This window comes from Eschrichtius robustus, chromosome 12, assembly GCF_028021215.1.
Source record: "Eschrichtius robustus isolate mEscRob2 chromosome 12, mEscRob2.pri, whole genome shotgun sequence".
NCBI classification, from domain to species: Eukaryota; Metazoa; Chordata; class Mammalia; order Artiodactyla; family Eschrichtiidae; genus Eschrichtius; species Eschrichtius robustus.
Window position 1 is genome coordinate 17,977,104 of NC_090835.1, and position 13,726 is coordinate 17,990,829.

A 13,726-nucleotide genomic window follows, 5' to 3' on the forward strand; every position below is an offset into this window, starting at 1 on the left:
CCACAACAGAGACATAAAAGAGAGATTACGTGAACACAGAGCATTCAGGTAGAAAGGAACTTAAGCACCGACTGACCCAACCAAGTCATTTTATGGGCAAGTAAATAAATCTCCAAGAAATTAAATAAATCAATATACTTTTAGTTAATGATAGTTTACAGAATGGATTATTATAAGCCAGCACCCTGAACATTTGTAGAAGTAGTTTTTGGAAACAACACTCAAAATAAGTATAGTGTGTTACGAAGCTTCTCTGATAGGAACCGGTCCCAGTTCATGGTGCAGCGGTATCACTTTAGTTCTTTTCAGTAAATATTTTTGGAGCACCAGAAATGTATTAGCCATTGAGTTAGGTGATGCACATAGAGCAGGGGAAAAGAACAGCAAGGACTGTACCCTCAAAGAACTTTGTATCTAGTGGGAAAGGCTGTCAGTTAACTCAGAGTTTCACGCAAGTAAGTATTCTTCCTGTGATAATACATACCACAAAGAAAAAGTCCAGGATTATATGAGGGAATGTAAGAGGCAGAACTGCCTTTATGTAGGGGATCCAAGGAGCCTTCCACAAGGAAAGGATATTTAAATCGATACCTGAAGGATAGTAGAATTTTGCCAGGTGAATTTCTAGGGTAAATGATTCCAAGCATGTGCAAAGCCCCCTGATGGGAAAGAGCTCCGCTTCCTAAAGGAACAGAAAAACAAACTAGCATAAGTGAGCATTAGGGGAGTGAGGAAGAAGAACTCAAATGAAGCCAGGGAGATGGGTAGGAGGTAGATACACAGGGACTTTCTGAGAACTTTGGACGCTATTCTAGGAGCAAAGGGGAAACACTGAGGAACTTTACACAGGGTGGGGATGGGTTAGGGTTTGGAGGGGACCAGACTGAACGCAGAGAAATAAGAAAGGCATTAGAACAACAATCCAGGTCAGAGAGAAGAGGAATCCAGGGAGTAATGGTTTGAGTGGACGCAACAGTGAAAATAGAGGAATTTCTGACTGACTCGGTGAATATTCTGGAGGTAGAAGCAATACAGTTTGTTTTTTGTTTTTTGGTACTAGTTTGAGTTGTTTGTGCTGTCACTTGCAATCTGAAGAGCTGTACAGAAATCGGTATCAGGCGTGGGGTGCGTCAATGGGGATGTGATGATTTAGTGATGAGGGTGATGTGAAATTTGACAGAGGGCAAAACAAGTAATGGGCAGGCTTCTAGGATAAGGCAGGGGGTGGGTTGGTGACACTGACTGACTTAGGGAACCAGGAAGGAGGAGAAGAAGGGGGAACCTTATGAGATCATGATCAAGGACAGGAGGGCTACTTGTAAGCTATGAAGAGCTAAAGGGCATGATAGGAACCAAACAGAAACAGGATAGCTTTGGGAATCGTGAAACTACTGAAGCCAGAGAGTTTCAAACTTTTCCACGTACGTTCCTCTAAAAAGACAAGGAAGGCAGAACTTCAGCATGTGAACCCTCTGGTAAGTAAACATCTGACCCCACGGCAGACTAATAAATAAAAACGCCATTTTTTCAATATGATACTCTTTAAGAAATCCATCAGCCATTTATTTACTGGAGGTAAGGGGGCCATAAACAAGGAATTTTTAGAATCTTGGAATTTCATGTTTTTGTGTTTATTGCTCACAACAATCTATGACGAATCCTTGTCCTGTTCTAGTAAGTGGGAAGTCTGAAGCACAAAGATGGTCAAAACGGTTGCCTAGGTCACATGCAGGCAGAAAATGGTGGAACTAGGATTTAAAGTCAATGTTGTCTAAATATAGTACCTGACTCTCATATCTCACATAATAATTTGATGTGGGTTCCCAGTTATTCCAGAAAACCATATCCAAATACCTTAGCATTTTAAAAAGTTTTAAAATATGAGGAGGAAACTCAGATGAACAGAATACCTTGTGCTGATTTTTAAGAGTCTAGGGATTGGGGGAAAAAACCCTTTATGTAGACTCAAAACCCTTGGTATGTTATTTTTGATTATCTTAGTAGCTAACAAGTCAGGTTCAATTTTGCTAAATAAAATATAAGAACGCAAGAACTAATTTCACATTTTCCAAATTTTCTTCATTGTATCTCAAACACCAGACACCTTTAAAACCAAATAACATAACTTATAGTGTGGTATTTTATAAACAAAGAAGATTTTTAATGATTTTTTAAAATAGGCTAAACTACTTGCTAAACCAAATATCTCTTTAATAGCTGGAAGGACTTAAACATTACTATTTAACATTATAAAATCTTAAACTTGAAATCTTACAAAAGAAAAGTAACACACTTCCAAAATAACACCAAAAGACAAGACTTTTTTAAAAGCTTTTAATTAAAAAAAAAGTAAAACAGGAGATGGCATTTAAAAAGACAAGATAGTAATTAAATCATAATACTTATGTTCCTTTTAATTTGCTGTAATAATTCCTTTTCTTTGGAGTGTTCTTTCATATGCTCATTTCGTCCCAAAGAAAAATCACTAAAAAATAAGTTTTCCAACATAAAAAATGCATTCAGGTTCTCCTTGGGAGCTATAAACAATTGGTGCACTTTTCAGTGACAACACAAACATGTAAAACTGATGAAGCAGAAATTGCACCTGATTCTTACATGTTCATGCATATGGTGATACAAACAAAGTGCTTTATCTTGAAGACTCAAGAGAATATTTCCAGTTTTGACCTGTGAAAATTTCTCTGTTTGCCAGAGAAATCTCATCAGCTTTTTAAATGCCAGCACGGCAATTGTGAAATGATTTCACCTAAGGTGTCACCATCTATGATTCTTCAATTCACAGAGCACAATAGATGCTGGGTCTTTTCTTTAAAAAGCACGTGAGGGGTGTGTGTGTGTGTGTGTGTCTGTACGTATTGTGTAAATTTTTTTTTAATTTTTGGAAAATTCTCATCATAAAGATTTGATTTTAGGATTAGAAGTTAGTTCTGCCTGCACAGGCATCCCCAAGTGCTCTGGCTCTGCCACTAATGCCAAGCATCTTGGTACCACTGAGAAGCTAACATCAAAACCAGGAAGGGAAAGGAAAAAATGAAAAAGAGGAAGATGAAAAAGTAGAAGAGAAACAAGGACATAAAAAAGCTTGCTTACCGTACTGATAAACGGGGATATAATGATTTGTACTCTCATGGCATTCAACATATTTCTGAATTCAACATATTTCTGAATTCAGTCATGAAATCATATTCATTTTGGTTTATCCAACACATGCGATTTATCTGTTTTGTATAAGTATCAGGCAATATTTATACATAACCCTAAATCTGTGTGTATGTTGTGGCATCTTCAGGGTAGGTTGGAGTGATTATTCCATTATTGGATCACTATTTTGTGACTGTGAATAAGGTTTTACACAGTTTGCTTGTTTTATAAACACCATAACTGCAATGAAATAAATATTCACAAACTTCTACAAGTCCGTATAAATATCCATTTCAATAATAAATTCAGTAGAAGTCACAACAATTTGCAGTGGAAACACTGAATATGGAATAGACATTTCAAATAAATAGTTAAGCTTGGAGCAATATACCCTAAATGCTAAATTGTCTTGGAAGTTGAAAGAAAACTTAGATTTTCTAGCCAGTTAATTTTTCAAATACTGGAATTTCTGATGTAAGTCACAATTTCAGAGATTTATACTGGGAAAAGAAAAACTCAGCAAGAAAAATATGGTCAGCATTTCTAGTGACCCTGCTATTGAAAGTTCCAATATCCATGCACACAAAAATACTACACTTTGCTATTAGAAAGTGTTCTTTCATTCTCCAATGGAACTCTGTAGTCATGCCTTAAACAGAATTTTAAAGGAAACAAGGAGAGGACAGGAGAAGATAGAAGGACAGAAGAGACCCAGTCTCATGGTCGTCCCACAGATTCGATGTGCCACAGGGGGCAATGTAACCTTTGGCAAACTTCAGACCACAGACGGCATGTTTCAGGAGTCCACTGAATTAAAATTGTGGTTATCATATTTCAAAGGCGCTAATGTAGTAGTTTTCTGGAAATTATCAAAGGCAGAGAAAATACTGCCTCATGGCAACATCCTAACTATAAAAAATAATTAGCACTTTTTGGCATGGGGATTAGAAGATCAGAGTTTTTCTAAATTCTCCACCGAACTCACCTAACATTTCAGGATACAGCAAAGGAAATCCCAGGGAGAAAACCACACCAAATTCTAAGGTTTCACAGTCTCATAATGCATCATTCTAGAATGTTCTAGAGTTCTATCATTGACCTTCGCTGGAAATCCTATTGTGCATCTTCAGACTAGAACCCACAATTGAGAGTTGTGGGTAAGCCTGACTCTCATAAAAGAAAAGGAATTGCTGTATGCCAAGTCTTTACAAGCAGATTTTTTGTGGGACTTGCCAAAAGAGGAAAGGAACTTCTTTAGGTCTGTGAGCCACCAGCAAATCTGAGTGACATCTGTGGGGTTTGCTGGCTATGCTGAACAAGTAGAAAGAAAACTGTAATGGAAGTCAGGGGATCATCTTCACATCCTGGCTCTTTCACCAAAATCCTTTTTGTGGGATACAGAATGCATTTTCCCCGTCCAAAGCACAATCTCGAAATTCCCCCCACATGCTTTAGAAATCAAACAATGAATGATGTCACTTTCAGTGGTAAAATGAGGAAACATAAAATACAACAGCAAAGATAAGAGTTTCACACCATAATGGTAATTTCCCTTAACAAAAATAACAAACCACAGGTCACCCAACTTATCAAAAGGAAAGTACGGGTTATTACTCAACCATTTTAGATTTAAATTTGTTACTACCATAATGGTGCTGCATACTAATATTGATTGATACCTATATATTCTTTGGTAGTGCTGAGACTTTCATATATTTTTTCAGGGTAAGACTTTTTCTGCTGTTATAGAACCTATGATATCCTACTGGATTCCAATATATCGGATACCATATTTGCAGTACCAAAACAAAAATTCATTTTATACTTTCAGATCACTGTCTATATATGATGAAAAATATTTAATATTTTTGTTTTCAAAAATTTCTCTGTGAAACGGGATGTATCTTATACACATCTGTGTGTCTTACAAAACAGTAATTATATGGAATATATTTGTTTCTTTGTATTACAATTTCCTTATTTGCCCAGTGGAGATGACACAGGCCCCTACTAAGTTCACTAAGTTGTTGCAAACATCAAGGAGATCATTTATGCACACGTTTTTTGAGATAAATGAAGCATTATGCAAAATGCCCTTATGCTAATAGCAGCTACAGGAGCAACTAGGGATTAACTTTGATTCCTTTGGGGAAAGAATACCTAACATCCTCTACTGTAGCTAGGTGATAAGACACACTTTGGCTAACAGCAGATAACCCTAGAGAAGAAAAAAAAAATTTGAGAGACCTTTCTAAGGCTGGTGGGAAGATGAATTTTCTTGCCAGTGGAATCCACTGAACAATTTATTTGTACACATTACATTCCAAGTCGGCCTTTAATTTCCACCTATTGCCCAAGAGTTTAAAGAGAGAAGGCCACACCTACTAAAGTAAGAGATAAAACGCTTTTGTCTCTGGGTCAGCACAAAATCACATCTCTGCTAAATAGACCGCTTAGGTTTAACACAACTACTGAATTTCCTTTCAGAAGCTGTGGCTGCATAGACATGTCTTATGATTTGGAAAAATCTGAACAATTTTTCTTAAAAAACACCCCCAGATATGCCTCATCCTTTGTCACTGCCCAATTAGCTAAAATCCGAATGCTTCTCCCCGATGTATTTTTTTGAAGTAGAAAAGGATAGCTTTATTGCTTTGCCAGGCAAAGGGGGATAGAGCAGGCTCCTGCCTTGAAAAACTATGTGTCCCCACCCCAGAGGATTTGATGAGGGGTTTTATAACAATGGTGAGGCGGGACCTCTGACAAGATTAGGGTGTGAGCAGGGCTTGTGCTCCCTTAATCTCGTCTCACGTGGTCGGTCCCCTAATCTTGATCTCTGTCCCAGATGTATTTTAAATAAAGCGTTGTAGGCATCATCATTTTGTCTAAATTTTTAGTCTCCTACATAAAAATCTCAGCATAGGGTCCCACTTTCACTTAGACTACCTGTTTTAGATACATGTTTATACGATGGAAAAGACAAAGGCAAGTAAATATAGAAGTAGGGAAAAAAAGGCTAGAAGGGACTACACTAAAATAAAAATCTTTTTCCCTGGTTGATAGCATTATGGCTAATCTCATCTTGATTTTGGTCCAATGATCTATATATTCTCTATAAGTTTTAAAAATTTGTTTTACAACAAGCATGTATTACTTTTATAACAAGGGGTGGGGCGAACCCATTGCATAGAAAGAGTCTCAAGAAAAGTGGATAAAATGTGCCACATCAGATGCCACTGACACTGTCTCAGACACTTGGGAATCAGAAGGCTCACAAGAGTTCCTTTTCACAGCTAGCTCAACCTACTTCAACAATGTTAAGTGAGCAACAATATCATTTTTTTAAAAAAACAGAGAGATAAATAGCACTTTAGAAAAAAATTAAAGCATATTTCCATGCAGGGGCAACTGATTTAGCAACATTTAACAAGTCTTTTTAAACTCAGTTGTCATAGAGCACCATGAAATAGTCACATAAAAGAGATGCAGGCAGCTTGAAGATGAGTATTTCCTCGTTCATGAGATGCCTAATTGACTTGCGACAATAGGAAATACTCAGCGCCTCTGGTTCGGGCCAACATGGATGATGACATGTTTCTCATAAGCCCTTTTCATGGTTTTCTCAATTTGCTTCAGAAAAACTTGTGGGATTCGTCCACATAAAGTGTGCACAGTCTCCAAAAACTTCAGCTGAAGAGGGTAATACATGGATTGAAAGAGATTGTCTTGAAAGGGAAACTGAAAGATGAGTTAAAAAAAAAAAGAAAAGTGTATTTTAGTTACTGAAATGCCATTTAAAACGCAAATAACTTACTGAGAAATGACACAGGGAATTACTGTAAGCATGCAGGCACAGCTTGGTACGTTTTTAGATACAGAGGAAGGGACCGCCGAGGACCGAGGTTCAAATCCTGATTCAAGGTTCAAATCCTGATTCAGTCCTGTGCAACCTCAGGCAATCACTTACCCTTTTGGGGCCTGTTTCTTTACTTCTTAAAAAAAAAAAAAAAAAAAAAAAAAGATGATTTATTTGGGTTCTAAAAGCTCTTAAAATCTAAGAGTGAAGTATATTTCCCAGGACAGGATATTCTATAGCATGCTCTTGCCGAGTAGAAGCAAGACTCAAGTATAAACAACAAGGTCCTACTGTATAGCACAGGGAACTATGTTCAATATCCTGTGACAAACCCCATAATGGAAAAGAAGATGAAAAAGAATACATATATGTATAACTGAGTTACTTTGCTATACAGAAGAAATTAACACAACATTGTAAATCAACTATACTTCAATAAAATTTTTAAAAAAGATTCAAGTAGATACTTGAAATCTACTAAAATGAAACACTGAATTGTTCATATATCTTGCCTTTGTAGCAATCTTAATGAAGGAACTATGGTAATCTCATGAAGTTCAGAGTTTAACAACTACTAGTGAAATGTATAATCAGTGAACTTTATTTTAGTAATTCAGGTACCAAATATTGGTTGTTGGTTTTTTCCCACTTAATATTGGACTTTAAAAAGAAATTATCTTGTCTTCCTATGGAATGTGTCTGTATTTCCCAAAATAAATCTTTCAGACCACCTAATTATGAGCATGAGTCCAAGTTTTATTACAATCTTGTCGAAAGGGAAAAGGCCTCTAGTAGGTCAAGTCAAAGATTCATTGTTGGCAAGGACATTCTAAACAAAAAGACTAGAGAAAAAAACAGAAGGGAAATAAGAATGATGAAAAGTCAGATACTATTGCCTGACAGCAGAGTGGGTGGGTGTCTAGTTTCCTAGAACAAGTCTTAATCCCTTAAAGTTCATCAGAAATATTGCTTAAGCATGTTTATCAGAAACGTGAATTTCTTCCCAGAAGGAGATTACACATTATGTAATGCAAAAAAAGCGTTCTGTCCGAGACCATGTTTGGAACACTTTTTCTTTCACAGCACAATTTAGACCATTGATAAACTCCTTTTCATCACTGTATCCCCAGTGACAGGAACCGAATAGGTCAAAACCGTGGAGCCCTCCTTGATTCCTCTCTTTCCCCTACATCCTTCACCTGGTGCAACAGCCAAGTACCGTAAACCCTACTTCTACAGCACATCCCGAGTCCGGCCTCTCATCTTCCTGACACCACACAAGTGCACGCCAGCCCCATCTCTCACCTGGAAGGCTGCAGTAAGTCTCATAGATAGCCTTTTTGTTTTCACTCTTGCAACCCCTGCACCAAGTTACCATGGAGGTATTTTTAAAGCATAAATCAGAGCACATCGTTTTCCTGCAGGGGCTTCCCGCTGCAATTAGAGTAAGATTCCAACCCCTCTCCTGTTCCCAAAGGTTCAATGTGACCTGGAACTCTCCCTGCTCATCTCCTCCTCGCTTCCCTTTTCTGTTCATTGTGGTTACTGTGGCCTCTTCCCTGTCGGTGGGCACACAAACTTACTCCCGACTCAGGGACTTTTCCCAGGTTATTTCTTCTACTTGGCAGGATCTCTCCCCAGATTGTCCCAGGGATCAAGGCTCAGGCTGGCAGAAGCCTCCCTGAGGACCCGAGCTCGTGAACCTTCCTCTCCATCCTGGATGCCCATCACCCTGCTCTGGTCACCTTTTAACCTTCCACTATCTGATAAGAGTTTTATTGATTTCCTGGTTTATGTGAGTACTGTCTGGCTTCCTCACCCAGAATATACGCTTCATGAGGAGCGGGCTTTGTCAGTCTTGTTGACTTCTGAGTTCCCAGAACCTAGAATTGTTCCTGCATAAAATAGGCTCTTCAGAGATGATTGTTGAAAGAATTACTGGCAGAATGTCTGCCTCGTATATAATTTTCCTTGGGTCATGATGGGGGGAGATCACACTTACCCTTCACACAAACATACACACAGGGTTAGGGTATGTGAGTATGTGTGTTTGTATGTGTGTGTGTGTGTGTGTGTGTGTGTGTGTGTGAGAGAGAGAGAGAAGGGGAGGGAAGAGAAGGAAGAGGGAGGGACAGGAGGAATATTTTCAGAGAGAGATAAAGGAAGAAAGAGACATACAGTGAAAGAGAGAGAGAGGAAAAATATTTATAGAGGGGAAGAGAGAGAGCAAGTGAGAAAATGTGGACAAGATAAGAAAAGAGTGTGAAACTTCTAATTATTGAGAACAACTCTATGTCGGGTGCTGTACTAAAAGTGTAAAAACAATCATTTTGCTGAATTCTCACAACACGTTTTATGAGGTAGATAATATTATTATCCCCATTTCACAGATGAGGAAACTGAGGCTCAGTAAGTCAAGAGCACAGAGTTAATGACTAATCACCAGAAAGTGACAAAAGTGGGACCTGAACCCAGGTCTGTCGATGCCCAAAGCCAAGCCCTGACCCCACTGCACTGGGGTGCACAGTGACGAGTGGAGAAATAGGTCTTTTATGATGAAGTCTGTCTATATTTACTCGAGTTTCAGGATGGGGTTAGTGATTGTCCTGATTGAAATGCATGAACGAAAATTGTCTTTTTAGTCCCAACTGAGGAAAATCAGTGAGTGTATTATGCAGGATCATTTATGAAACAGTTATTTGGCCCTCTTTCTGATCCACCCAGAAAACAAACAAGACCGATTGTAATTCTAGAACCGCAGTTGCTCAATCCCAGGCCAGATTACAGAACAACCTGGGGCATGGCTCTGATGTCCACGTCTGCTGCATTCTTATTTAACTTCCGTTTGTACTCCTGAATGGGTTTGCGCCTGGAGTCAGTGTTTGAATATCTAAATGTGGTATCACTAAGTACAGAACAAATTTTCTGTGTAATTAAATCACCTGGCTTTTGAGAAACAACAGCAGGAATCCCAGAAGAAAGAGGTGTTAGTTTATTGGCACGTGAAATTCTTTCCCTCCACAGAAGACAATTCTGGGGATTCCAGAATTGGAATTCTCTGGGATTCTCCTTAGCAAAATGCATACTTTCACACGTGCAAAAATGCATTACTAGGTTGCAGGATTCACCCTCACCTCATTCCTGCCAAATCCTTTTCATGAATCATGAGGGTTCCCAGATCCCCAAGGAAAAAACCCTCTAATAAAATCTACATGCCTTCTGTCAGGGGTTGGCAAATTTTTCCTGTAAAGGGCTAGATAGTAAGTATTTCAGACTCTGTGGGCCGTACAGTGTGTCACAGCTACTCATCTCTGCCTTTGTGGCATACCAGTGGCCACAGACAATACGTAACATGAACAGTTGTTGCTGTGTCCCGATAAGACTACATGAACAGAGAAATCTGAATTTCATAAAACTTTCCTGTGTTACGAAATATTTTTCTGTTCATTTTTTCCCCAACTATTTAAGAAACCATTCTTACCCCACATCTCTTACAAAAACAGGCCAGATTTGGCCCAATATTTGGCCCAAGTTGGCCGACTCCTCCACTCTATGTTTTGGAATGAAAGTTTCAAAAGGGAAATCTCTGAAAGCAGCTGTTGCTGGTTCTGTCCCAGCAACTTCAAGGGGAAAGGCAATGTGGAAAGCAGTGTTTCCCAAAGTGAGGGATGCAGGTACCAGCAGGCAGTACTTGAGGTGTTCTTAGGTGGTGAACCACAAAGCAAGGTCCTTTCGACCTTCCCAGTTACTGCAAGGAGACAGCTCACATAGGTCTTTAACTGCTCCTGCTAACCAACCTCCTCAAGGAAGTAAGAGGGGGCCTCAGCTCCAGGCCAGAATAGTTGGTGTGATCTTCACACTCAGCCAGAGGCAATTACAAGGCTGTCTGGCAGGTCTCGGGGCGGGGGTGGGGGGGGGTGGGGGGTGGGGGGGTGGGGGGGGGTGGGAAGCTGCCCTCCCAGACTTGGTGCATGGCAGCGAGCTGCAGTTTTCTTTGTGTGTATAAGCCACCCTGGCTTATACGCACGTCTGCATCCCTGCCCCAAGCACCTCCATGTGGAGGCCTCCTTTGGGAGGTGTGTGTGGGGGGGGTACCTTTCTCCTCCTCCCCTCTTCCTTCCCTCTCCTCTTCCCCAAGGTTCATGGGTCCGTAAAGATGCAAAAGCCTTTTATTCAGGAGATAGTCCTGCCTCCGTGCTGCAGCCACTTGACCCTCAGCCAGCATCCTTTGGTGTATAAAAATGGACCACCGAGAGCCGGTGCCTCTTCTTGCCTCTTGCTTGCACTGTGGCAGTCCATAAACAAAGACTTGATTGTCACTTTGGTTTGGCTCCTGGTCCTAACTCAGGAGTCCCCAGCTCCTGGTCCTCGAACTGGTACCGGTCTGCGGCCTGTTAGGAGCCGGGCCGCACAGCAGGAGGTGAGCGGAGGGGGAGCGAGCGAAGCTTCATCCACCGCTCCCCATCGCTGGCATTACCGCCTGAACCATCCCCCACGCCCTCCCACCCTCCCACCCCATCCGTGGAAAAATCGTCTTCCTTGTAATGCGTCCCTGGTGCCAAAAAGGTTGGGGACCGCTGTCCTAAATGACCACCTCGACACCTGCTTGTTCAATAGGGTGGAGTTGGCAATCAGGCAACACACTTAGCTTGAGCTGAATAATATTTTATTTTTATTGTATTACCTATATCCTAACCTCTGACCCTTTATTACGGCACATGGCACAGAGTTTCTCTCTCTTTTTTTTTTTTTTTTTTTGCTTACTGTTCTCTTTTTTTTGGGGGGGAGGACTTTTTTTTTTTTTATTCAAACAGAAAGTCACAAACATTATAATCATCCTCAACAGTTCACTCAGTCCCATGTAATTAATTTTTTTTTCATCTTGATCTTTTGTTAGCACTTTTATGAATTCATCAGTTTTCCATTAGAGTTCTGAAAATGCTTATTCATTCAGTTCAGCAGTATAGTCAGTTACCAAGGGTTTCCCTTTCTGATAGGACACTTCCTCCTTCAGCGAATTTATTTCAGAGAAAAAAAAATGAGTGACTTTCTTGGAAATATTAAGTCAAGAGTGGACAAAGTATAGTATCAGGTGGCAAGTGGATGGAGTGACATAGCGTGAGTGAGGTTGGGGAAAAGTGGTTAGAACTCAATGCTTCTGGGAATTATTTGGCCTTCAAAGGGACGGGTGACCAAAGCGCCTGCACTGCTTCATGCTGATAAGTACATGTCTGCTGAATGGGGGGTGAGAACACACTTACATCTCGGATTGCTTCATAGAGCGCTTTGAAAGTTGGCTGCTTCTCGTCATGGTAGACGCCTCGGTTCCCATGCAGGACAGACACGCCTTCCCGCTCGGCCGCTCTGCAATTGCTTCCGTACATGCAGTGATCAGGACGGTAGTTCCACTGGCAGGGGAACACGTACAGACACTCTGGTGGTGACAAGAGAAAGATATGTGTGTACAATCAGTGTCAGCGATGAAACCAACGTTTCCATAAACTGCACACCACACAGGATTTCAAAGTGCGTGACTGTGATTGTGACTTGTAGCTCAGATTTTACCACGTTTGTCGATATTCTGAGATCAGGAATTGAAGGAGCACGCATTAGTGATGTTGGAGGTTTTACCCCAAAGAGGGGGGCAATATAGCATCTTAGACAAGAAGGCAAATAAGGGCAGCAGACAGCCTGTATCAGAATCCCAACTCTGTCACTCAAAAACAGTGCAACCTGGGTCCAGTGACTTAACCGTCCCGTGGTTCAATTTCCTCATCTGCAAGATGGATTTAACAGGATTGCCCTGTTATTTTGATGATTCAATTTTTAAAAAGCTCATGTAAAATGCATAGCAGAGTGACAAGCACACGGCGGTGGTCCATAGCATTAGCAGTTACAATCAACTCTTTGAAAAGGTTTTGTGAAATGGACCAACTTGAAAAATTAGAGTCAAGATTGAAGCAAAGGGGCTTCCCTGGTGGCGCAGTGGTTAAGAATCTGCCTGCCAATGCAGGGGGCACAGTTTCGAGCCCTGGGCCAGGAAGATCCCACATGCCCCGGAGCAACTAAGCCCATGTGCCACAACTACTGAAGCCTGCGTGCCACAACTACTGATGCCCACGCGCCTAGAGCCCGTGCTCTGTGACAACAGAAGCCACTGCAATGAGAAGCCCGTGCACCGCCATGAAGAGTAGCCCCCGCTCGCCGCAACTTATGAAAGCCCGTGTGCAGCAAAGAAGATCCAACGCAGCCAAAAATAAATAGATAAATAAATACATAAATAAATTTATAAAAAAAAAAGATTGAAGCAAAGGTTCTTCTTCAGATTAAAAAGCAACCAACCAACAGAAACAAAGTGAAGGAAAAAACAACAAACAAAATACTACAATAGGAAAACAACAACAACAACAAAAAGCAACACAAAAAGAAGTCCCCCTGTCAAGGTGACTATGTACACTGTGGGTGAGCATGTGCACACGTGTCCTTGTGCGTGTTTGCATCTCTAAGCCAGTGGTTCTTAGCCAGGGGTGATGCTACCCTGCAGTCTCCCGGGACCACCTGGCGGTGTTTGGAGGGAGACATTGGTCGTCATACATGACGAGGCTGCTACTGGCATCTAGTGGGTAGAGGCCAGGGATGCAGTAAATATCCTCAGTGAACAGCAAGCCCCACCACTGTAGTAGTGCCAAGGTCGAGAAACTCTGCTCT

General features: G+C 40.8%; 1 protein-coding gene across 1 annotated transcript in view; it reads right to left on the reverse strand.

The window, feature by feature from the left end:
* Window positions 1-2,388: 2,388 nt before the first annotated feature.
* Window positions 2,389-13,726, reverse strand: part of GXYLT2 (glucoside xylosyltransferase 2) — an 81,074-nt gene continuing 69,736 nt past the window's right edge. The window contains exons 6-7 of the mRNA XM_068557109.1: window positions 12,280-12,452; window positions 2,389-6,900 (exon numbers count right to left, since the gene is read on the reverse strand). Of these exons, the coding sequence (XP_068413210.1) occupies window positions 6,718-6,900; window positions 12,280-12,452 (356 nt within the window). The 3' untranslated portion in view covers window positions 2,389-6,717. The remainder of the gene's footprint in view (window positions 6,901-12,279; window positions 12,453-13,726) is intronic.